Source organism: Centruroides vittatus, unplaced genomic scaffold (genome assembly GCF_030686945.1).
Source record: "Centruroides vittatus isolate TY-2023 unplaced genomic scaffold, ASM3068694v2 contig_1057, whole genome shotgun sequence".
Classification (NCBI taxonomy): Eukaryota; Metazoa; Arthropoda; class Arachnida; order Scorpiones; family Buthidae; genus Centruroides; species Centruroides vittatus.
This window is the reverse complement of record NW_027120684.1, coordinates 106,894-134,194: the sequence shown is the minus strand read 5'-3', so window position 1 is coordinate 134,194 and position 27,301 is coordinate 106,894. Positions and strand designations below refer to the sequence as shown.

The 27,301-nt window shown below is 29.3% G+C and overlaps 2 protein-coding genes across 3 annotated transcripts in view; both read left to right on the top strand.

The window, feature by feature from the left end:
• The window catches only part of LOC136972469 (33 kDa inner dynein arm light chain, axonemal-like), a 138,219-nt gene that overhangs the window by 39,590 nt on the left and 71,328 nt on the right, over positions 1 to 27,301 (top strand). The gene's annotated exons all lie outside the window — the stretch shown is intronic.
• Positions 792 to 25,358, top strand: LOC136972018 (peroxidase-like). 2 transcript variants are annotated; one of them, XM_067266574.1, is made up of 16 exons: positions 792 to 1,118; positions 8,233 to 8,400; positions 8,731 to 8,822; positions 8,901 to 9,009; positions 9,087 to 9,304; positions 15,697 to 15,867; positions 19,074 to 19,241; positions 19,321 to 19,422; positions 19,494 to 19,616; positions 20,377 to 20,618; positions 20,697 to 20,829; positions 20,908 to 21,035; positions 23,693 to 23,895; positions 23,974 to 24,143; positions 24,878 to 24,986; positions 25,086 to 25,358. In XM_067266574.1, the coding sequence occupies exons 1-16, from the start codon at positions 1,111 to 1,113 to the stop codon at positions 25,159 to 25,161; spliced, it is 2,220 nt and encodes a 739-aa protein (XP_067122675.1). In that variant the 5' UTR covers positions 792 to 1,110; the 3' UTR covers positions 25,162 to 25,358. The 2 variants fall into 2 exon arrangements, with proteins under 2 accessions (XP_067122675.1, XP_067122685.1); XM_067266584.1 differs by lacking the exon at positions 792 to 1,118 and adding an exon at positions 8,028 to 8,101.

Below are 27,301 nucleotides of genomic sequence, written 5' to 3'. Positions count from 1 at the left end.
TTATATGATTAGTTTAACCTAAAGCTTAAAGCCCATTTCTCTCCCCTTCTAATGTATATATGCAAAAATATATTTTTAAACAATTGTATGTAGATATTTTATTATTAATAAACCAATGATGATTTACTTTTTATTTTTATTTTCCCGAAAAAGTAGACATCCCTGACATCTTTATTATAATTATTTAAAAATCTTTGATACAGAAAACAGTAGGAAAAGAGGTATTCTAATCTAAATTCTTTTCTAAATGCTTCTTCCATTTTGAAAAAATATGAAATGGACCGTTTATAATTAAGAAGGTTAAAGTAATTATGATCTATGAAATATCTACATAAAGATAAATGATTTATTTAACTTTTTTATCTGATGATTTAAAATGCCGGCGATGCTCATCCGCGTGTTACAATCTTAAATATAATCGTCTTAGATGTACAGAAGCCATGTCATTATCATCATTTACATGCGTTGGCATATTGAAATTCTTTCTGTTAATATAATAGCTTTGGTATGATTAAAAAAAAACGCTATTCATTAATACTGTCATCAATAAGTGTTGATGGCCCACTATCCTATTTTATATATATAATTCCTTAAAAGTTATAAGGGCCTCGAGAGCGTTTAATATATATATATATATATAAAATTATCTAATTACAAAATAAATGTTTAAGAAATAAGTACAAACCTCCCGCATATTTATTTGAGGAAAAAAAAACGAGATTATGTTTATTAATTAGCATGTACGCAGCATATAAGTTGCACAACCTGCGTATAATTTCCAAACACATGGAGATTTTCCCTTCCACTAAATATAGGATAGAGAGTCTTAATGTGACGTAGTTGCAGAGAACGGAATGAGGTCCTTGTTGGCAGACCAGGGGTGGGACTAATCCAGTTGCCTCGGGCCACATAGCACTATAGAGAAAAGCAGCTATATAAATATGGGATAAGAGAACTGCCGCGTGAAAACGTAACTGCACGACCGTTACATACTACTACAGTTAATAATTTTTGTCTGAAGGAATTGTATTAATTGTCGTATCTTATGTTAACTCTGTATTGGTACTTGTGGACTCGGGTCCTGATCCACTAGAGAAGGACTAAGTCAGTATGTTAAGGTGAGTTTAAAATTATTTTATTTTATATAAACGCGAAATAAATTACTGTCAATTTTATACTCGATTTTATTTCTTCGACATATTTATTTTATTTGTTATTGCATAGAAGGCAAAAAGATTATATACGTTTCTATAATGTAAATTCAGTAAATTTGCAGGATGTTTCAAAATTGAAATCGGTTTTTCTTACTTTTATCCAGTAACCTAATAACCTGAATTTAATTTGTATATCGGTTATAAATTGAAATTTTTAGAGAAAATATTTGTAATGAAAGACTTTATAAATACATTAAAATGAATGTCTTTGCTAGAATTATTATTTTACAGAACAGATTAAATGCGTTAGTTAAAAAATGTTCAGTTTAAACGTCAATATTCATATAGTGTTATATATGTTCCGCGTACAATCGGGTTTCTGTCAATGGATGAGGACATTGACTTAGCTTAGTCTTCCATCTATCCAACGTGTCCTACATATAAGTAGAATTGTGATAAAGACAAACGTTTAAACAACTATAATCTTTTATTTTTTTAGTAAATTGATAGGTATTATTTAATACAATTTTTCGACTGGAAATAAATCTGTAAGTTAATCATTCTTTAAGAAATCAATTTTAATTCTTTTTAAAAATCATAATTAGGTATATTTTTATACAATAGAATATTCTAAATTTACCTTAAAATTTATGTAATTCATCAAACTGAGCGTGTACGTCGAGAAAATTTTGCAATAAGCATGCAGCGGGGATTTAATTAATATATTAATTGTTCTTTATATGCATCTTAAGCGTTGCTCTTTGGTGGTTTTGTCGACACGTTAATCTCGTTGTCCTCGATAAAAACAAGTTTGGCTTCGATATCGGAAAGTATTAAATTCCGGACCGATTTAAGATCATAGAAGGAGGAGTTCATTAATTTTAAATCAAAAATTTATATCGTGTCTGAAACATTTTAAATAGGTCAGAAACGAAATTATAAAATGTCATTCCCTCGTCCTTCAATAAAATATCAATTTTTAACGTAGAACAATTAATACATTATCACAAAATAGAACAGAATGAATTAGAATAATCCCATTTTATAATATCTATCTCGAATAATATCGGACTTTTTTTTGCATATGATAAACATTAGAATTTCTTGTAATAGTATCTTTATTAATAAACTATATTACTGGATAGAGTAAATAAGTGTAATGAACCTTATATAGGGTAATAGCCTACACGGTATTTTATACACATTTAGCACTTTAGTATATAAAAGGATATTAATTAATATACTTTTCACGCAGTTATGATTTACTCAGTAAAATTATAAATATACGAAAACTAAGATAAGATAAGAGAGAAGACTGTATAAATTCCTAAAACGGTAGAAAAGGAGAGACATTGTCTCTTAATTTTTTATATTTTTTACAACGGTGACAAACTCCGGGAAATAGGAACTTTGTGACAATCAATGTTATTGTCTGATAGAATTTTCTGCTATAATAGATTATAATAACTACAAAATTTTATAACTCATTTTTAATTTTTCGGGCTGGGTTTTTATACATACGAATGGACCACTTTTCATTTCTCGTTTGTGCCATTCTCCACAAGGTTATTAGGAGATCCAGTTTCTCTTGAATTGGCAGGTCTATTTACCTGAACTCTTGGGTGCGGGTTTCAAGCCTTTTTTTAAAAACACCCGGTGAAGCCCAAATATCTAAGGACTTTGGAATTGTATCATATTTTCTAATGATCCTAGAGTCGAGAATTGTGTAAATGAACGTGATGTCATTTCGACATTACGTAAATCGAGAAAACCTTGGTGACACCTGCTCTGATGGAGTCGAAGTATCTAGTCGAGTAATTAGGTCATTTAAAATCCATCGAAAACGGTTACATCATTTTCAACCTCTCTCTCAAGGCGTTTCCTTTAATATATAATCTGTATGCCTATATATAATAGCAATGCATCCGCTTCCTTATCTAATATTTCTAAAGTCGTTTTCCTTATCATCCTAAAATGTGTATACAATAACATCTATTTTGGGATTCGTATCCTCCCTAGAAAAATTTTGAAAATGCCTATTAGTAGCAATTTCGCTAAGAATTATTTTTGCTTTAAGGGCATATACTGTGAAGATTATTATGAGAAAGCCACACACAAGTTTCTGATACACACTAACATCCTCTAAATAGGCGATGATCGATACTGGAAGAATTATTAAATTCGTAACGAAGTAGGCCACAAGTTACATCAAGTCTTTAATTATTTTATATTATATTTTCATGGCTTTAATTTTTTTATATTATTTTCCTACGTAATAAAAAATTTCAAATTCACGATTACGTTTTTAAATCACATTAGTACATAACCCCACGAATTATCATATTATTTAGGTACTTTTTATAATGACAAGTATAGATAACGAATCGAATGTTAATGAACCTTTAAAAATGATTCCATATCGATAAACGGTCACGTCATTACAGTACAATTTTTTAGATCCTATAAATAAAGAATTCGTATGTAAAGAATTTTTAACAGTATACACTCTCTTAAAATATCTATTGTTTACTCTTGCTCTATATATACAAAAGCGTAAAATAATGAATTATGTTGTAAAACGGCAATTATTTATTTAAATAATGATGTGATTGTGTTAACAGACAAATCGACCCAAAAGATTTGATGCGTAGAGAAACAAACTTCACTTTTCCATCCCGGAGTTTTTAGATGGATAAATGACGATGTATGTCATCAGATGTGACTTTTACAACTTTCTTTTACTCTATTCAATTCCTTGATTGTTTTCATGCCACATGCAATTTGGCTTTGTGGCCCATTTTTTCTTCTTTTTTTTCTAATGTAAATTCCTAAATGGTTTGGTGTTAATTTTGGCTAATCCTTAATGTCTAATTATATCTGATTTTAAACTCTAAATTATTCACATTCATTTTTATTATGTAAAGTTTTAAAACCTGTTTTATAAAGAGGAGTTATTTTTACATTAAAACATCCAAGTTATCATTTATATCAAGGAATCTATGCTCATTCGAGCGAATCTGCATAAAATAAGCATTTAAAATTATAAACACTAAAATATCCAGAGGCTGGTTCTTCGAGTTGAAGATAAAATTATTCTAAAATTAAATAAAACTGAAATAAATATCAAGACGAAAAGGTATAAAAGTAATTTTAAAAGGAGTATTATTTAGAGAATAAATTAATAATTCCATGGCAAAAGATTAGATGGAACTTAATATCATATTTTCAGGTCAAATGTCAAAACAGCGCATTGATGGCGGTGGATAGATAATCCATCAATTTTTCCTACAGAAAATGAAACAAAGATATTTAGGTTACTTTCACCACACAATGGGAGAGATCGGTTAAGAGACAATTAGTATTCATATCCCATTTGCCCAATTTTCTTCTCCTATAAGAAAATATATCATCTTATACTTCACTTAATTAGTTTTTCTACGATAGATTACTCAATAATTCTTACATAATATATCTTTCAGTATATTTATACATTGATTATAATGATAGTTTTATCAGTTATTTTCCATCAAATGAGTTAATTATGTTTACATGTCCTAATAATATATATATATTTACAAGTTTGTGTTTGTATATAAAGCACAATACAATAAAAAATATATCTATATTTATGCTTTATTCAATCCATTATATATGGAATAAATAGTTCTTTACAAGTAATATCCAATATAGCTTATATGTATTTACATGTCTATAAATATGTAAAGTTTGATGTGTAAATAATAGAACAGAAACTATATAAAAATGAAAGCATTTATAATAAAGACTCGTACAGAACTGTAAGATATTTTTAAAGAATGATGATAATTTTAAAGTCAACAAAGGAATATTTAAATGGCGAGGTTTTCCTGTTATTATTATTACAATAATCATAATTTGAAATCCCGTTCCAGCTCGTAAGATACGCTAAGACATTTCCTGATAAGGAAAGTTATTTTTCCGAAAAAATGAACATCTGTTCGTATTTACGGGTTAATAACTCGACTATAAAATATGTAATCTATATCTTTTGTTATTACATTAACGTATTCTAGTTTATATTAATTTTAGTTTAACATATGAAGTTAAGTAGGTAATATATATATACAGTATGTATATATAAATTAATTAGGAAAATTTCGTTGTAAATTTCAGTTTTAATGATTTATTATTAATTATTTATGAATCATAACTTGACATTTTAAATAAAAATTCATATATATTAGGTCAGTTAAACCAGTGTCAGACACCTGCCAGTTGAAAATACCATTTGTAACGAGTTCTCATCTCAATGGCAATACGATGGTCCACCCAGTTAGTTAATTATTATAGTTTTAATTCTGAAAAAGGCCTCAATTTACAGGTCTCGTATTAGTCAATCAAGCGATAGAACGTGATTCAAATGATATTATCGCGATTACAAAAGTTATTCTTTCTTGGTCATGAATCATCGCATTTTATATCAGAATAATTTTCTTTTGAAATTTATTTATATACTTTACGGGAATACCGACGTTTTACACAGCATAATAAATGAGAACAATATAAAACAAGTATATTTTTAAAAATATGGTGTCTATTGCAACGTATAATTATTACAACTCGCATTTTTTTTTTTTTACTGTAATACTCTTTTTTTTTTTCTTTCTAAATTTCACTTAATGTGTGATTAGTTTTTATAATATAATTTACAAAATTATGTTTTAAGGTCATAATATTTTGAAAATATTTAAAACACAATTGAAAAATTACGATTTTATTAGATGTTGAATGGAAATTAAGCCATTAAATGTTAGCTCATTTTCATCGTTATAATTAAAGTTTCAATATTAAATATAGGTAAATTTTAAAGTTAATTCCGAATTTTGTTAAATTTTTATCATAATTTTACATTTAAATTAATAAATTCATTTACAATTCTATACTTATTCATTTAGCCTTCATGTCATACGAGGTAAGTTGTTTAAAATTGCCAATTAAATTAATTAAAATAAAAATACTATTAATGTAAGATTCATCTGTTAATCGTCCTATTGTGTTCTTCATACGTCTAGACGTTCATCAAAATGGGTTAATGTACTGTATTGACATTTTTCATAAAGCTTAATACCTAAATCAAATAAAGATAACACCCTTTTGGTATTAAATTCACCGTAATATTTTACTTACGTAACTCATCTGGATGACCCTAAACAACGAGAAAACAGCCCAATTCATTGTGTTATAGAAAAGAAAAGTTAGACTACTAGTCTATTAGTTTTAGAGACAAGAATGATAATCGAGTAAAATTCGTTCTGTTTCCTCAGGCTATTTTTTTAAACAAGATTCAAATGGGTTAGCATATCTTGAACGATAAAATTGAGGTCATGACTACAATTTCGCTAAAAAGTGGAGCATTTCCCGCCGAAAGGACCGTGACCTCTCTGTAAAAATGGCGGAAAATCTTCGATGATTCTTTTCACGTCTTTTCTTCCCTTTGTAAAAATATATCTACGAGTGTTTAGGTGAATTTTAAAATAAAGATTATTTTCTATTTTTTAAATGTAAGTTAATATGTACTGTTTTTTAGTTTTATTTACTTCATTAACTTGTGTTATCTACTCGTATACTTATTTACACGTATAAGACATTTTAAAATAACTTTGTATACTTTTAGTTTTAAAAAAATCATAAAATGTTTTAAAATTTGGGTGTAGGGCCTATTAATTTAATATCAGTACATTTGATTTTGTTCTGTTTAAATTATAACGTCGTTAAAATGTTTCAACTACACCCTATATAACTACTGAATTCCATAAAATTAACGTAAATTAAATTACAATATAATAACTTTTATAAAAATTAAATAATAAAATTGGTTATAAAATTAGTCAAATTTCAAATATTTGAGACGAGATTTTCAATTATAAAATTCACAATTATGTACGAATAAATATTTATAAGCTAAAAGAAGTTCAGGTAAACTCTTCTTTTCTTCTTTCCTTTTTTAAAAATGGTATAAAGGGTAATTTTCATACAATATTTAATTACAGATTCTATTTTTTACTCTCATGTAAATTTCACAATTTAAATTTCTAACAGCGTGTGCAGGAAGAGTGTATATCTGACCCACTTTCCTTACTAGTGACACCTTAACATAGTTTGATGGTTATTGCCAAGGATACAAACCTTGACTTCTACTTTACAAATGCACAGTATACACTTTAATAAAATGGAAACACTCAACATTTATAAGTAGTTAAATATATATATATGATGATTTGTTCATCTCTTATTACATAAACAATTTTTTATTACATTTTTACCTGCAAGATGTGAAAAAGCCATTTTAAACCATTGTTATAAGTCTATTAGCAATGAAATCTATTGCATTTTTAACTATTAAACAAAAACATACAAAATATTCTCGTCTACGTAAATTATTACATGTAAAATCTTGATTATGTTAAAGCTGTTAGACTTATCTAAAACCATCTGCAAATACTTTTGTCAGATTTTCCCATTTGAAATATGATATTGGAAGGGAAAGTGCAAAAGTTGCGCTTGATTTGATTCGTTTTTAAGCATCAATAGGTACGAAAGAGATACTTTATAGCCTTTCCTTTACAGAAATCAAGTTTAAATAGTTTAAAATCTCGTTTAAAAAAGTGAAAATAATAGGCCAGAAAAAAAAAAAATACAAATGAAATGATAACCCTTAAATCCCGTAAGCAGGAAAAGAGAGTGTAGAACATCAACCTTTCCCCAGTCTCTTGTTTCTCATTTTAGCAAGGTCAAATAGTGACCCAGTGAACCCCTACTTTGTCAGAAAATGGGACAGGATTCTCTCAACAGAGAAAGTAGCCCCTCTTCAACAACTAAGATTACCTCATTTTGATTTAACGCTCTTGTAGACAGGAGTAAAACGTATTAATGTCTAGTCAATCACCTAAATAAATTATCGAAATGACGTAAGTGGTGTTTATTTATTATCGATTTTCCGTAATTATCTTCATATGTCATTAATCTCGACATTTTGAAGCCTTTATATTAAGTTTTATTTACACATTTTCTATATTATATTTTTATGATTATTTTTCAGATATTTGCTGTTGACGACGGTAATATTAACATTAGGTGAACCCGTTCATTTCCCGTCTCCTTTAAATCCAGATTACTCATCAGATTGTGCATTAATAATCAATTCTGGGAAGTATCGTCCTAGTCCCGAGCCTCCAGCTTTACAATATTTTGTAAATTTTTTACCCAGGTGAGACATACAGACGTGTTTACCTTACTACATAAAAAAAATTAAGATGTCAGGGGTGTAACTTTTGGCTCTGGATGCCGAAGCAAACAGTATTTGATATAGAAATGAGGTCGGTAAGGGGCCATTTGGGAGAATTTTCTGACATAATCGTGATCATTAATTTTATAATGTATAGGGGTTTCTGTACGTTAGGTCAAATTTTTTTTCTTTACATTCTTCTTTGGCATTGTCAAAAATTACGTAATTATTCTGTAGATTAATTTACTTATTATTCAATATATATTTGCATTTTCATGTATGTTAATTTGATTTAAATAATCGTATTAACAGTTTGAAAAGGATATCTAGAGGAAGTTACAGAGAAATCTGTATTACGTATGAAGATATTAATATTGCTGTTGAAAAAGCAAAAAACACTATAGGTAATAGATACCATTACATACTTAGCTTAGTTACTCGTGCATCATATAACAAATTGTAATATTATTTTCTATGTTTAGGTGATGTATCAAGAGAGATATTCGAGTTATCATCAGTGTTACCAGAACCAGAACATATTGCAGTATCTGCAGAAATTGTTCTGGAAGCAACTAAACTCCTAGCTCACAGGTAAAAATCGATAAAAACTTTATCATCTCTATAGTGTTTTAGGTGTTATTAAAACGTAATTTGTTTTTTTTCTTTAGGTTTGGATTATCGTACGACGTTATCGTTCACGGATTACCCAGAATAGATACGAGTAAAACAGCCATCAAGGATGTATGTCCAACGTTTCTTCGGCCGGTCAAATGCGAACTGAGCAGATATCGTACGTTATCTGGAATGTGTAACAACTTACACAATCCTTCTTGGGGAAGTGCTCGATCCGTATTTATTCGTTATTTACCTCCCGAATATGGTGACGGTGAGTTAATTCAAAAGATATTCTAAAATAAAAATATAGAAAACATTTAAGCTTTAGCCAGGGCTGTGGAGTCGATAGATTTTTACACGACTCCAACCAGGGACGGACTCGTTAACAAAGTAGGCCCGAAAATTCTGACGTCATCACGTGACCTCAGAATATTAGCATCAATAAATATAGTTCTAATAAAGATAGAACATAGAAACTTTTTTATTCCAAAGCTAAAATATTCCTCCAAGTAATAAGTCAATAGGATAATTTTTACTTTTCTGTTGTTATAGGCCTATATAACAGAGGAAAAGTGTAGCGATCGTTCAAAAAATGATCCCATCCCAAATTTTTGCATTCTTGGACTCAGGGCACCTCGAAATGTCGAGATACGCAAAAGATTCGGTTTCTTTTTTCTGTATGTACGAATGTTAGACTATGGGAGGCACGATTTTGAATCGGAGTCTGATGGTTTAACACAGGAGTTATTAAGCTTGAAAACGGTTGAACTAAATCGGTTAGTACACATTCTAACATTCGTTTGCACTACTCTACGTTTCGAGGCCCGAGTCCAAAAGAGTAAAAATCTGAGAAAGTCATTATTTTCCTTTGTTATAGACCTATACTGTATAACAGCCAGGAAAGTGATAATGACGACGATTCTGATTATTTTTTAAAAAATACAAAAGAAAACGATTTTAAAAAATTAATTAAACATTAAAATTTGACACATCTATCGAATATATAAATTCACATTTATTGACTCGTTTGATGATGGCATTGGTAAGCATGTATGAATAAAAATAGTAAATACATTCTTATACAAACAAATTAATTTAATAAAAATGTTGTACAGTACATAATATACGAGTATATTGGGTAATATATAGGCCTAAGTATACAGATACATTAAACTGAGTCAAGAATGAGAAACATAACATTTAGACTAGTAAAAAAAAGGTTGCTTATTTTGCCGTGTTGATTAATTTATTATTTTTCATCTCTGTTATAAACTGAATTACTCCTTACAAAAAAAATCACTTCTATTAAGTCAGCATTCACTGAAGCTCTTAAATCATATTTAATAATTTCAACAGCGGAAAATAAACGCTCTACTGAAACCTGACATGACTCCTTCTACGTCTCTACCCTGTCGACCTTTAATAAAGAACCGAAATTTAATAGCATTGATGCCCTTTATACACACACTACTGTGCCAAAGTTTGTTTCTTAAACCTTACTCATTCTGAGATATTGTTTAATAGTTCATAACAGAATAAAGAAATTAAACAAATTAGACGCCAACACACGCGCGTGGACGCGCGAATTTTTTCCTTTATTTGACATTTTTTGGGTTCGACAGATCTCCATACGTATAGATTTGCAAATACTTTTTCGTTTTTTATATGCATAACAAGTTGAGAAAGTAAAAAGGAGTCGGAGTCGGGAGGGATTTTTGACGACTCCGACTGGACTCCACAGCCCTGGCTTTAGCGATTACAGGTTTTGGTCACGTCGAAATGAAAAGTATTACTAGTTATTTAATTTTTAATGTTGTTAATATGAAACAAGATGACATATCCTAATTGATGATGAATGATGAAAGATATAATAATTTCCAGCCTTAATTGTTTTTATATCAAGTTACTCCCCGACTTTCGGACTATGCATATATATATATATATATATATATATATATATGAGAGTCAAACAATAAAGTTTATTGGAAAGAAGTTAAAAACAAGTTATGAAATCTGTTATTAAGGAAGGGAAGTTTTAGTTTTTACAGTGAATACGTTACAATACACAAAACATTATTTAAAATGTTAAAGACTATACTAAACAATAAACAAAGAATAAAAATTTTTTACGAATGATTTTGATGTTATCGAAACAAAAACTGGCAGAAGCGTCACTGCACGACAGCACGAAATGTTTGCCTCTCGGCTAAAAATGTAGGAAAAAGTTTATTAAATGGGATTTATAAGTACAAAAATATTATTATGATATGCTTCTTGTATATACTTGTGAATACTATGTTGGTCTTTGTTTATTGCTAGACTTATTACACACAAGACCAGCCTTAGAAAACTACTTTATTTTTCCAAAAGAAAAAAAAAATGCATTTCGGACCTTAAGTCCCTCCCTAGTTAGCTTTTTTAAATATAAATATTTATGGAACTGATACTACCACATTTACGAAATGTATAATAAAATCACGACGTTTGGTAAAATACCGATTACAAATCATTGATTACAGATCAAAGTTTCAAGTGTTTAATTAAATGTGCTAATTCCTAAATGTACAGTGAATCATTTTTATTGTTTTAACAGTGTCATACTGTTTTTACTGCTTGTTTTAATTATACTGCTCCAAGCATCGAATCAGCAATCGGTACGAAATGCATTCTTTTTGGAAAAATAAAATGATTTTCTAAGGCTGGTCTTGTGTTCAGTGACGGTGTAATAAGTCTAGCGATAACGAAAGGTCTCGCAAGTACTGTATATACAAAAGTATTATGCATGAAGGAACGAGATTGAAAGTCGTGGACTGCCTTGTATTGATGACAATGAGACTTTAAGATTGACAGACATTTGTTTTGTTAAATGTTATTGATAGATTATTTATAAGCAAAGAGTTGTTAATAAAGAATTGTAAGCATAATTATGTAATAAATAAATTACATATATTAAGTTTTTATTTATATTAAACTTGTGTCAAATTTATATGGTTCGACACTTAACAGACAGGCTCTCAAACATAAAATCGAAATGGTTGTTGAATGTGGTCTTTGATTGACTAAAAAAAACCTTTTTATAGCATTAAATTTCGAAGTATGCTTTATCTAACAACATTAAACTTTGTTTATGTACTGATTATAAACGGTTGAACAACCGAGTTTAGATGAATGATGAAAACTGGTTATGAATGTAATATTGTTAACGTCACTGGTTTTCTAAAATGCTAAAGAAATTCATTATCTAATTCTCTTTAAAATTTATGAACTCTTTTAGATTAGATATTTATATTTATTTAGAAATATGTATATATATTTAAGCAATTCCCTTCCATTTTATGTCGATTCAAGAAGGTCCGTACGTGCAACATTAATTTCATAACTCACTTAAATAGTCAGTTTATAGTATTTATAGCAGGAAATATTTAAAAAATAAATTTATTTTGAGCACTAATTGTATACATCAGCATCAGGATTCTAACTTTATGTCATTTAATGATATATCAATGATAGTATCTTAATACATATCTACTCTACGTTTAAATTTCCTTTTTAAATGGGTCTTACAGTAGAGAGATTTAATTTTACAACTCTAGTAACACTATGCCATACACATTTAAATAAGTCAATATTATTATTATTATTATTATTATTATCATAATGGCAAATTTAAATAAGTACCTGTCAAGAAATCAATTTAACAGATTTATGATTTTAAATCCTATGTATTTCTTGCAGAACTAAACCAGATGTTCCGTTTAAACAAGGGGGAAAAAACAATCTATATAGCAGATTTTCCTACATTATCGTTGCCTGATATAAATAATGCTTGCGGATCCTATCTGACATCGCAGCTACCGTCATATTTATATACTAACAACCTAATTTATGTTTCCCTACTTCAAGTTTATATGGATTTAGTGCCAAATGATAATAATAATAATAATCTTACCAAAACTTGTTCAAATATTTATAAAAATTTTATTATGCATATCTTATAAAATGCAAAATACTATAATTATGCATTTCACGCTTCAAAACCCGAAAACAATGTAATTGAATAGAGTTGAAAGGATTTGGAAATGTGGAATAACTAGGTTTATGAATAAAGACCTATAAAATAGTTTATACTAGGCCAGTTTTAATAAACTTGCCTTAAATATAACAGATTTAATAACGATAGATACAGTATTATTAAAGATGGAAGAAACATGACAATCGTTAAAAATTTCTGAAAGGAAATATTGTATAAATACATTAATTCTGATGTACTTAACATTTCGTTTTCCTTTCAAAAAAGAAAAAAATAATAATGACTTAATGTTAAAGATGGAACGAGAATTAGGTACGTCAAATAAACGATGAAACAAGTTAGACAAGCGTACAAACTTTAAGGTCAATAACATTATTACACCGCATAAAATTTTTAGAACATGAGGCTTAAACCTTGATAAAGGTGAGCTACCCTTCTACACAATCTAGTGAATCTGACGTCAACGTGCATATGAACTTAAAAAGTAACTATAAAAGTTTCGGTTTTGTCTAATTAATTCAATTTTATGCATTCCTTGATGACTGACAGATATGGTCTAATATTAAAATTTTCTCGTTGGATAAAAATAATTTTCTTGCCTCATTTGTTTATGCAAAAAAATTATCCTCGCTGTTCAAATTAGAATGCCATTCAAACCGTAATTTTTTCCTCAATGTTAACAAACAGAATAAATCTAATCTAATCACCAACCGAGTAATTAATTTTACCTCAGGCATTAATTTCGACGAGATGTCAAATTAATTTTTATGTGCCAATGCCAGCAGCGAGATTTCGAAAGCAAAGTTAAAGAATTAGGCCCTAATTTATTTTCGAAATGGGCTATTGATAGATAATATGTGATAATAAATATCTCAATGTTGCAAGGATTATTCTAAAAGTTATAATTTTGAATAGGAGTTTTTTCAAAATTTAATTGTAATGGAGACAATGAAATATTTTTTATGAATTCTTATTCATTTCTTATCGTCTAGAGTTTGTTTTTTTTTAATCGTCGTGTTATTTATTATCCTAACCAAATGAATTTGTTAGTACACTTGCGAGAGGGCCATTCCATAAAGAATTCAGTTTCCTTTCCAACGTATCATCTCACTTATACGACTGTTCATACGAAGAACAAGCTCGTAACATAATGAAATTGCAGATGAGATATGCAAAACAGATGTAAAAAGACAATATAAGTCTCTAACTTCTTGCAACAAAGTATCGATATTTGGTTTTGATTTCCATAATATGAGAATATCATCTAAATATCTCTGGAGGGAAATCCTTGTTTTAAAAAAAACAAGACATTACAGGATTTTCCTCCAAAGAGAACTCACACGTGTCCCCTCAAAGTAGCTGCTCATTCACACCTTGTTTTTGAATGTATGTGTTGTTATTATATTTGAGAAAAGTCGTGTAACGTACTACCATATGCACTAATTCTCAAGTATGCTTGTGATAATAAAAGAAGACAATATAAGTTAGAGGTTATCTAACGTGTATTGTCTTCTTATATTTAATCACCAGGCTCACGTGGAGCGATATGAAATTTTCTTACCGCTGTAAGATTGATCATATTTAAAAGATTCGGTTTTAAAATATAATTAAATTAATTTATTTTTAATCGTCGACTATACAAAATCCTTTGAACGGTGTAAGCGTTCGTGCCATTCGCCATTGACGCAATAAAATTTACGACTAACACCTCGATAACATTGAAGTTTAAACCATTAAACTAATTTAAAGGCACGGATTATTTTATTTTATGACATATTTTATTATAATTTTTGTAATTTATTTAGTCATGAAATTTTAACGCTACTACATCCACGTATATTATACAGGCACGCATATATACCGTACGTACATGTTCATTATTTATTTATTTGTGTGTTTTCAAGCACGTTAACAGACACGTAAAAAACATTTTAAAAAAAGGCGTTAAATAATCGACATGTCATTGTACATCATTTGTTTTTCTTTCGTCTAACCCGGACTATGTTATTAGTGTCATTAAAATAAAGAAATGTGTATTGAAAATATTAGAAAATACTTGAATCGAATGATAAAGATAATGGTATTTAATGGTTATAAATTAGTGTAATAAACCATGCTTCGTTATTTCAAAAAAAGTATTTAAGTTACGATTAATTAAATACATTTAATATCATTTAATATTGTATTAAACTACTTTGTAATAAATTTAATTTTGAATTTATTACAAAATTTCAATATAACTTTTATTGTTTTTTTATATCAGATAAGATTTTTGATATTAAAAATGCTACGAATAAACTTATTTGTTTAGTACTGTAAAGGGAAAGTGTATTTCATTTGTTAAAACAGTTTTTCAAACATAATTTACAGTGATAAACATGCTATAATCGTTATCTCTTTTAATCAGTTCAAATTTATTCCTTCTTTTTCCTGGTTTATTTAGAAATTTATGCAAACACGAATTAGGTTAAACAGATCGGACACGCCGAATAAAATTTAGAAAATTTTTTTCATCAAAAATTTGTCAAATACTACAGTCTTATACGCATTATTTTAAGAACAAAAATATTCAGTAATATATCATTTTAAAAAATCTTTAATTAAATTTTCCTGGTTTCTTTTTTATTTTCCAGGCATAGCATCGCCGAGAAAATCTAGAGACGGATCACTGTTGCCAAATGCTCGACGTCTGAGTTTCGTAATGCATCACGACGTGAGCGAGAAAGACCCTCACTTCAACATTCTTCTTGTATTTTGGGGCCAAATGCTGGACCACGACATGACTTTAGCCGCGCCTACGCTAGGTAATAGTCTTAAAATATTATCGGCGCTACCCATAAAAACGACGTCACACATCCATCTTGTTACGTGACTGACACGATGGTTGTAACCGGTGAAAGTGAGAAGACAATTAGTTTAGCGTCACATTTACAACGCCCAAAAAATATGATATATATAACGCACAAAATTGTTCCAGTTAGCAGAGATTCGTGCGATGAAAACTAGGACATCTGATCACCTCTCAGCTTTCTTTTTTATTCCCTTATTGTTAGAACCGTCGTCCTTATCTACATAACTTATAAGGAAAGATCGATTTACGAATTTTTTAGCCTTTACAGAAGACTCTACGAATAAAAGAAGATAGGCTATTCAGGCGACACGCCGATACATTACTGGCCAAAAGTTTTTAGAACACTTGTATCTCAAAAACACGTTATTTTCTGAAACTGATTTTTTGGGTTGTGAGTTAATTTATTATTATAAGTAAGTCGACAGAATTTCAAATTGAGATGTGTTAGAATTTGATATTTATTTCATTTTATTTTTTAATATCAAGTGGGCGAAAGTTTTTAGAACAGTTCTACGTTCCTGAAGACACAGAAAATTATACACACTAAATTAACAATTGATAACTTGTTGCACTGCCTTTTTTTTCTCTGCAGCATTTAACAATCTGGAAGAAATTGATTTATAAAGATTTACAATAGCATTTGCATCAAAATTATCAGCACAATGTTGAATAAACACTTTTACTCTTCATGAGAATTAAACTGTCCATGTTCATAAACTTTTTGTTCCATTAAATGCTAATAATGTCCATGTCAAGACTATGATCTGGCCAATTAATTATGGAAACTTTATTCTCTTTGAAAATATTGCCTAATTATGCCAGCTGTGTGGATTGAAGCATTATCTTACTGCCAAAGCCATTTCCTCTGTGAAAAAATTTTTCACAAAAAGGTAGAAATGTTGTTTTCAGATCATCAGGTACTTCATATACTTTCCTTCAATGAATTTGATTATCAATTTTTATATGGCACCTCAGAATCATTATGGAGCCACCTCCTTGCTGGCATGTTTTAACGATGAGGTCCTACCATACTTCCTGCAGTTTTTTCAAAATAAGACTTAGTATTATCCAGACCCTCCAAACAAAAACGTTTTTCATTACTAAATAATTAAATTAAAAAGTTGGAATGTTCTCTGATATGTTTTTTGCAAATTCAACACACTGGTATTTATGGTTATCTGTTAATGGCAGGTTCTTCTTCACTTTTTCATAAGAAAACTTGTCGCCAGCCATAAATTGACAAATAGAATGCCAGGAAGCACCTAATTTCAGTTTTCTTTGATACTTTGACTGTTGACAGTATGGTCTCTTGTAACTTTGTTGCGGACATATCTCTCCTGTATTGCTTTTGGGAGCTCAATTCCCTTTCATTGTTAGCTTTTACATGAGGTATATTTGCAAAACAAATTAACCGCATATATGGAAGGTTTCCTATATTACATATTAATAGAAATTTATTAAAAACTAATGTACGCAATATCCATTCGTAAACTTATAAAATAAATTTAAAGCCGATCATTATTTAAGCTTAATAATTGGTAATTTTGACAGGTAAAGTTCATTCAGCTTTATTTAGATTGCAGAAATTTTTGTTTTGTATAAAGCAAGCTTAACAACAAAAAAAGAATTTTTTTAAAATAACACCGAATATTCAACTGGAAGTTCGTTCAACCGTTTTCTTGAAGAAAACAACACGAATTATATTACCCCCATCGAAATACGCGGTTGATAATGAAAAAACTTAACGACCGTATATCGTACATCAATCCTTAAATCAATTGACATCGAATGTTCAATGGACCCATTTCGCGGATGTGACATTACACTGCCTGACCTATATCTGTTAAACAATAAGATACAAGTCGAGAATTAAAATCAAAACCTTCGAAAATATATTTATTTAAAGAATTTTTCACGTTAGCCAGAAAAGAAATATATTACAGTAGAGCGTCGAAAAGTGGAACCAATTGGGGACTGGGGTCCTTCCAGTTAATGATTTGTTCCAGTTTCCGACTTTGTACGAAAAAATACATTAACCTGTCCGATGTTTAAATTTTTCTCCGTTGCGTATCGCTTCCTGTTGAATTTTTCTCCGTTGCGTGTCGCTTCGTGTTGAATTTTCGTCAATTTTAAGCCTAACGAAAATTTTTATAATAATCATCGAGGCTATCGTATCGTTAAAAATTATTTCTGCATTTTGTACAAACAAAATAAATATATTAAAGAATATAAAAAACATGAAAATTATACTTTAGAAGTAAATTTAGTATCAAAAACATTCGATTCAGCACGACACAGTCCGACTGAAAATCGTTCCACTTTCCGGCCATTCCACTTACCGACGTTCCACTTATCGACGCTCTACTGTAATTTAATTTATACATATTTTTAAAAGGGTAATAGATATCATTAATCAGTTGAATTGTCGCACATACCGTTTAATAGAGTAATACAGAGGGTACAAGCCTTATTATGTTTCCCGGGAGCAATTCTTTACACAGAAGTTTGACTGTAAGGTGCTTTTTCAATATAATATAGAATAAATTTAGTTAAATTAATTGCAGCATTTTTCATTGAAGCTAATTTTACATAAGATGAAGTAGAGTAAGTAAAAAACTGCTGGCAATTTTTATCATCCTTAAGTTATTTTTAGCGCATTTATACTTAGAACGTCTATTGTACTAGTTATCTATTGATAAGCCTGTGATTTATTTGATATCGTATACAATACAATAGTTATTAGCTCTGCTACATAGTTAATCACATTTAATTCCGTCGAATGTGCAATAAAAAAAAGTGAAAATGAATAGCATTATGCAATTTCTTTTTTGTCTAATTTAAAATAATGAACACGATAAAATTATTTTTAAGAACTAAAGAAAAACATTATTCTTTCAATGTATCTTTTAAATATAGTATATTCGTATTGTCTGCTTGTCTTCGTGTATCGTACAATATAAGCAGATGTTAAATATAGAAATTAAACGGAATTGTATTTTATAAACATTTCGTGTTTCTTATGGAAAATTAATTATTGTTATACAATTTCATATTTTATTATCTTAATAAATAATCATATATACTAATTTATTATTAAAATGTCAATTAGTATTTTTAAATATAGTGAAAAATTAACCGGTTTTCGATTATACTCTGTAGATCATGATCGAAACGACATAGAGTGCTGCAAATATCCGCCAGATGATCAGCATCCAAACTGCATGAACATAGAAATTCCACGAAACGATCCATTTTTTAAATTTTATCGTAGAAGATGTTTAGATTTTGCTCGTATCTTACCAGGCCATAAACCAGGATGCCGCTTGGGTGAATATTAAAATGATTATTATTATTTTAAAACCAGTAGTTTTATAAAATAAATTATATTTCATACTTTTTTTCACAGGCCCGAGATTTCAGATTAATACCATATCAGCTTATATTGATGCCAGTTTTGTTTATGGAAACAACCAAGACATTGCAAGCAGACTGAGATTATTCAGAGGAGGTCAGTATAATTTTGATAACACTTTGAACAATACATTGTAAATAATTACTAAAGTCATTTATCAATTCCAGGAAAATTAAAGTCGACCAGTATGTATGGAGATTTGGGTCTGAAAGATCTATTACCCATGAAAACAATCGAAGCTGATGTGGGATGCATGGCAAGACCCAGAAATGTTTACTGTTTTGATGCTGGTAAGTACTTTATTTCAATTTTTTTTATCTAACACGAAAATATAATTACATTTCCTACGATAAAAATACAGTACGAATATTATGCATACCTCGTAATTAGAATAATACGTTTTGTTTATAAATGGAAATCTGCAATATGGATTCATTAAATTTCTACAGCTGAAATTCTTAGGTTATGAAATAAAAGAAATGTTAGTTTTTAATACAATTTATTACTAAATATGTAATTGCCACTAAGTTTTTCAAGTTTAGAGTAAGGGAAAAACATTTAAAAGTCTGTAAAAATTACTGTAATATGCATCACAAATGTAAATGGAATGAACAAGGAAAGATTTTATCTTCAGATTCATTTCCTTAAAAACCTGGATTTTGACATTTGTTGCAAATTTTTAAAATTCATTTTTGAGAAATTATATCCTTGAATTTTTTTTTTCTATTATTATAAGGTTAATGATTTAATCAACGAGGTGTTACTATAACGCTATAAAAAGAAAAGGTTGACTTTATCATCTTACTAGATGATAAATCTCGTTTAATAATTGTTTTATTTTATAATTTTTTGTTATAGTCTATAGTTTGGAATGTGTTCTTGTCTAAATAGTCAATAGATTATCATGTCAATGTTGCAAATTCAACATCATGCTGAATGAATTACTTACGTGTCGTAGCACTGAAGAAAATTTTAGATTTCGAGATTTTTAGAATGCCAAAATTTATAATATACAGTAGGTGGTTCATCAACAATTTTTGCGGATCATAGGTGACGAACGGGTAAACGAACAACTCACTCTGACCACCATGCATACTTTATGGATGAGAGAACATAATCGTCTAGCAGAAGCATTAGCCGAAGTCAATCCTCATTGGGATGATGAAACTCTCTATCAAGAAGCTAGACACATTGTTGCTGCATTGATTCAGCATATTACCTTCAATGAATTTCTTCCGAAGATTCTTGGTAATCACATGATGAACAAGTACGAGCTGAAATTACAACGCCATGTAAGAATCATCATTTCGTGAATATTTAATTGTTTATTCTTATTATATCCTTTATTTAAGTATTAACTTTAATTTCAGGGGTTTTATAACGGTTACAGCCAAAAAATTAATGCTGGTATCAGGGCAGGATTTCAAGCGGCAGCATTCAGATTTGGTCATAGCTTATTGCCGGATGTTATTGAACGTTACAGTAAATTTCACGAAAAATTAGGTAAATAATAGAAAATTATTAAGTATTACTTTGATATTTTTATTTGAATATTAAACTAAATCGATTATTCCATTGTAGAAACTTTAAGAATATCTACTTTGCTTCGACAGCCATATAATCTGTACAAACCAGGAATTGTTGATAGTTTATTCAATGCTCTTCTGAATCAGGCTGCTAATCGAATGGATCCAGAAGTGACAACAGAGGTGAGAACGAAATTATCAAATAATTATTTTGTAAGATATAAACACACACGCACACAACACACACACATTTAAATATATGATATAGTTACACTGACCTTTCTCATTCTGACATAAAATGTTTGAATAGAAGCAAATTTCCAAAGGTTTAATAAGAATTAAACCTTATTTCGAAACCGTTTCGGTTCCGAAAAAAGGTTTAATCCTTATTAAAGACTGTTTGTGTTGACCTCGAACTTGAAAACGGATGACTTTTATTATTGAAAAGGGAGTTTATTTTCCATCATTAGCAACGAGGGTCTATACACTTTAAAATCTCTTCAGAAAATAGTACACACATTATATTATTTTGGAAAAAAGCACATAAGATTCACGTATTTTGCGTGTACATCATCTGGAGATAAAATACTGACCTATGTAGTAGAGTAAAAGGTTCAATCTACTGCTTATAAAGCAAAATGGCGTCGGAAAAATTCATTTTATACGCTATATGTCCATTTTCGAAGACCTTAATTTTATTAATTCGCTCATCTTTATTTTAACTTACTGTGCAATGTTTTCTTTCTTCTTACTATGAATTTTTTCATTAAAATTTTTGATATGTAGAATTAAATAGGCTTTACTAATATATAAAGCTAATGATGTACACATAGTATTGTTTTATATTACAAAAGTTGAGAGATCATCGGACAGGCAATTTACTAAGAAAAAAGACGATTGTAATTTTGTTCAATATTTTTACACAAAATCTTCTTGTATTTTGTAAAAATATTGATATAACTAAATCGGCATTGATCGGTCATTTTCACTAATATATCACTCGCAACACTCAATAAATAAAAATATGGATGAACCCGATGTACAAGCCAATTTAATTATTAAATAAAGTGCTTATTACTATTTCATAAACGCGTTTATTCTGGTACTAAAAAATCCTGTTCAGTGATGCACTGTACAGTACTGTACATTATTAAACGAACTAACAAACAACTTGCATTAATTTTATATATAATCTGTATTTCAATATTCTATTCTTCAGTGTTAATACGTTACCCTATAAAAGTTTGAATTACTGTATATTGCAAAGAATAGCCTGTACAGTATTATGTGAATTTTTAAATTTAATTTTGTGATGTGTTAAACTTTTAGAAAGATTCCATACTGTACTCTAATTACAGTTCTGCTTTTTAGTTTACATTTTAACTACAAATTCTGCAAATGAATTTACTGTACACATATGATCCCGCAAAATCTAGTATAAACTTTTCGTGGAATGAGGGCCAAGTTCCTGGGAATGCCCCGAACCCGCCTCGCCTGCCAGTACCAGAAATATTGATTGATAATTTTATTAAATTACACTTGACTCTTACTAGAAGTTAAAATGCTTTTAATACTAATCAGTACACTCATTTTTAATTACTTTAATCTACAAAATATGACTGTTTCATAAGCTTACCAAGTCTCGAAGCGTTCATTCCCAGAGTTTTCCAATACAGGAGTAAAAATTTCGAGAGTTGACATTTTTTATTCTCATAAATATCAAAAAAACATCGTTTAATCTTCAGTGTGTTTTAAAATACGAGGTTTGTCCGGAAAGTTAGAGAACTTTGCAAATAGAAGTTATTTGCATTTACATAGAAGCTAGTCAGTTTTGTTGCCTTCGAAGTAGCTTCCTCCGGAGTCTATGCACCGAATCAACGTTTCTTCCATAAAAAGTACACTTTTTGAAACGCTTTTTTTAGGATGATGCGCAGCTTCTCTAGCGAATTTTCCTTATAGCATCAATGAATTCAAAACGGAGACTTTTGACAGCGGATTTTAATTTGAGAAACAAAATTAAGTTTATTGTGGCTTAGTCCGCTGAATATAGAGGTTGATGAACAAGTAGTATCGAGTTCTTAGCCAAACATTCTATTATCAGCAGCGATGTGAGAGCGTATTGTCATTATGTGTTCTCTCCAAGTAATCGGCCTGTTTTTCCTCACTGTTTCACGAAGACAGTTCATCACCTCCGGATAGTATCCATGGTGAATGGCACTTTCAGAATTGAACAAAATAGTAATCACGACCTATACATTCGACCGAATTTGTCGCGCCATTTTGAGTCGTGGTGACCCGTTCTAATGACTGACGCTTTGTTTCCACGTCGTACTTATCAACTCATGTTGCATCTCCAACGATGATGCTCTTCGTGAAATCCTCATCAGATCTAGCTTGTCCCAGAAGCTCTTCACTCACTGAAAGAAAATCGCAAAAGGCAATCAACACATTTTTATACAAATGAACGTAAGACTACGACAAATGAAGATAGAACTAACTGCTTTCGGCAGATAGTACACAAAAGTTGCCACTAGAGAGTTGTGCAAGCTGCATTCAGATCAATTGTCTATTGGTGCGTAATTTAAAAAGTTCGCGAACTTTCCGAACAGACCTACTACAACTCAAAAGTTGATTATCTCTAGTAAATAGGGAGGGATATGCCTTAATTTAGAGGTCTGAGAAAGTTTTTTAATATTCTAAAATACCTTAAAAAATAAATAGTTAATCATAGATATCACTGCAAAAATTGATAAAGAGAAGACATTGCGTAATATTTTACAGGAGAGAAAATAAAAGAACAGTGTATAAAATTTATCTTGACTGTTTTATGTTTTTATCAGGTGACAAATCATTTGTTCGAAAAACCAGGAGATGGGTACGGAATGGATTTAGCAGCTATTAATATTCAAAGAGGAAGAGAAACTGGAATACCTGGTTTCGCTCGTTATCGAGAATACTGTGGAATGCGAAAAATCCGAGATTTTCATGATCTTGTGGGAATATTACCGAATAAAACTATCCATAAATATATGAGGATGTATAAGTGAGTATATAATTATAAAATAATGACCCGAATTACATTTTCATTATTAAAATATCGATTTAATTATATATAATGTAGGCACGTAGACGATATCGATTTATGGAGTGCGGGAATATCCGAGAAAGGCTTACCGGGAGCATTACTTGGCCCAACCTTCGCTTGTCTCATCTCTGAGCAATTTGCAAATCTTAGGCGAGGAGATAGATTTTGGTATGAAAATTCTGGATGGCCTTCATCTTTTACATTAGGTAAGACTTTTATAACTAAAATAAATGCAATCTAAATCGAAGAATAATGCTAACAAGTTTTTATACTATTTACTCAATTCAAACTAGTTTGATTTATTTTCAACTATTTAATTTGTTCTATTTAAAAGTTTTTCCCTAATGTCAAATTTAATTTTAAATATATTATTCAAATAAAATTTTATCGTAAAATTCGTAAAACAAATAATTTTTTTAATAGAAAAATGTCCTTTTGTAGATATTACTCCTGATTTTAAAGAAAACATTCGTTACATTCTACAGTATAATTAAAAAACTTCAGATTAGAAACTGTAAGCGTAATTTATCCATAGTTTATCTTAAATATAAAAAATGATAAATAAAATTTGGTTCTGTTTATCAATTGAACCTACATTTTACTCTTGTTTTTAGATTTTGGTTTCCATTTTTATTTATCTCTGAATAAAAGCAAATACATTTTTAAATTTTTAAAATGTCATAATTCATAAACTAATTGTACAAGATTCCCACAAAAACTCTCCAAAACAAGACTTTATTAGTTGTATTCTTTATTTACCACCGTTTTTCTGAACTCTCCATACATGTTAACCTAAGCTGCCAAAACGGAGTATTATGGCCAGTATTGTCGCTTTGTTTTAAACAGGTTTTACTGTATTAAATTAATTTTATTCTACAATAATAAATTACGAAATAATTATTGTACTATTATTTTAAAAAATAATAATTTATTATAATAGAACAACTGGATGAAATCAGGAAAATTAAACTAAATCGTTTGATATGTGACAATTCGGACGACATCACGACGATCCAACTAGATGCCATGTTATTGCCTAATGTCGAATCGTAAGTTGAAACTATAATTTATATTATTTATTATATTATATTGTAAAAATCAATTTTATAATAGTTTAAAATGTGATCTTAAATTTTTCGTTATTATAGAAATCCAATAGTGGATTGCAGTACCTTTCCACGAATTGATCTTACAAAATGGAGAGAAAACACTTACGTAAAGTAAATGAGAATGTCTCTAATCTCATCATGATGTATATATTTTTATCCCTATTTAAACTTAAAAGTACAAGATCCCCAACCAATTGTATACAAATCCTAGAAATTGTTTTTATTTAACAGGGACCATGTTTAAGGTCTAATCTTTGTGGATAACTGTTGCCATGTTCTTTGTACAATAATGATTTTTACTAAGTAAATTGTTTTAATCAATCAAAGGTTTTATTTTATTTAAAATCATCAAACTTCAGATTATTCGAGAAAACATTTATTATAATAAAACTACAAAAATATACTAAAAATTGATACTACAAAATAAGGTAAGTTTGTAATTTAAAAGTGGAAGAGAACATCAAGTATTAAGACAATACATTATACTTTAATTCTTGTTAACAATATACAATAGAAATAATGTGCGGGTATCTCCCGTCTAAAGTCAGCAATATTGCAGGAAAATGTTAACCGTTCCTATTGTTATATGCACTATAATTTTTCTATTAAAAGAAGAATTGATACACATATTCTGAGATGTCTGGCTGACAGTATGTAGGTATATTTGGATATTTGAAAGACATCATCAGCATTGAAAAATGTGTAAAATCTTTATTTCTGATCGGGACTGCTAAAGGTATTCAGTTTGTACCTGTCATGTGTTTATAAAATCTACATCGAAGTTGAAAAGCAAAAGAGATAGCTTTTCTCATTGTCGATTTTCCTGATACGTGTTAACTAGTTTAGTGATTGTGTCTTTCAATAGTTGTATTTGAATGCACTATACAGTACACTTAAATCGAAAAAAAAAAAAAATTATAAAACTTCTTAATTTAAAAGGAGTTTGACCTTCGTCCAAAATATCAACTTTATTAAATACTTCTTCTTAATGAATGAATTATTCATGGATTGGTAATTTTGTTTTCTTTTTTAATGTATTTTAAAGGAAATGTTTAGTCTGAACACGATGTGTTTTTAGATTCATTTAATAACAATATTTTTTGTAGATGTAGATATATATATATATATATATATATAAATGTTTGTGTTTCTTCAATTTTTCTAAATATTTTTATTTATCAATTAATCATTGTCTGCATTGTATTTGCTGACTTCACATATAGCGCTACCTAGCGGTAAAAATTTCAGAAATAATAAACTCTATATACTTCATACAAAAACGGATATAATTTAAAGAAATATTATAAATACCGAATAAATGTGACGCACTATATCATGAGTTCGATAGAACACACATAGCATTCACCGGCATGGACTGAAAAGTATTACACTAATGAGTAGGGCCGGATTTACCAATCCAGGGGCCCTGGGCACAAATTCGGTGGGGGCCTCCCTTTAAGAGTAGGCAAATTTGATGATTTAGAAAATTTACACAAACTACTGTACTTTCAACTAGATTTCAACTAGGAAGTTGTAAATTTCATTTAAAAATAAAGTTATTGTAAACATACATATATTTTATTGTGTAAAACTAATTATTTTAATTTAATTGAAAAATACCTATGTAAAATTTTTTCCCCGAAATTTTTCAATGTTTCATAGGTTTTTTCTCCAGGTTTGGTTTTCTTTGCCTGTGGTCCTCATGATTAGGCCACACTAAGCTGTCGCAGTAATAGAAAAAAAAAATTATGTTTAAACATAGTTTTGTGGGGCCCCTATTTTGTGGGGGCCCTGGGCACCGGCCCCAATTGTCCTTATGTAAATCCGGCCCTGCTGATGAGTATTTAACTTTCCACACTTACAACTGAGTTTTCTCGTTTCCGAATGGTACTATTATAATTGTAATAAATACCAGTGGCGTGCCGTGACATTTGATGACAGGGAAGCTGTGTTTCTGTAAGAAGCCGACTTCCAGGGGCAATCAGTTAATTGCGCGTCAGTGATGGTCTAGGGCAGTGGTTCTTAACCTTTTTATACTCGCCGCCCACCAAATATTTCATAATTTTTTTGTGACCCCCATTTTTTAATAATAATTTATATTTGATAATTTGATAATTTATCTATAATAAATTGATTTTTTTATTATTGCTTTATTTTTTATATAATAAATGTAAATCATAATTTTATTATTTCATTATCTATTTAAATAACATTCAAACTTCACAATTAAACATGAAAACTCATTAATTTTTAAC

Coding starts and splice junctions, on each gene's coding strand:
- LOC136972018 (XM_067266574.1), top strand. Junction 9,010..9,086: donor ACTAAACTCCTAGCTCACAG/GTAAAAATCGAT, acceptor TTTTTTCTTTAG/GTTTGGATTATCGTACGACG. Junction 24,144..24,877: donor GCCTTCATCTTTTACATTAG/GTAAGACTTTTA, acceptor TTATTATAATAG/AACAACTGGATGAAATCAGG.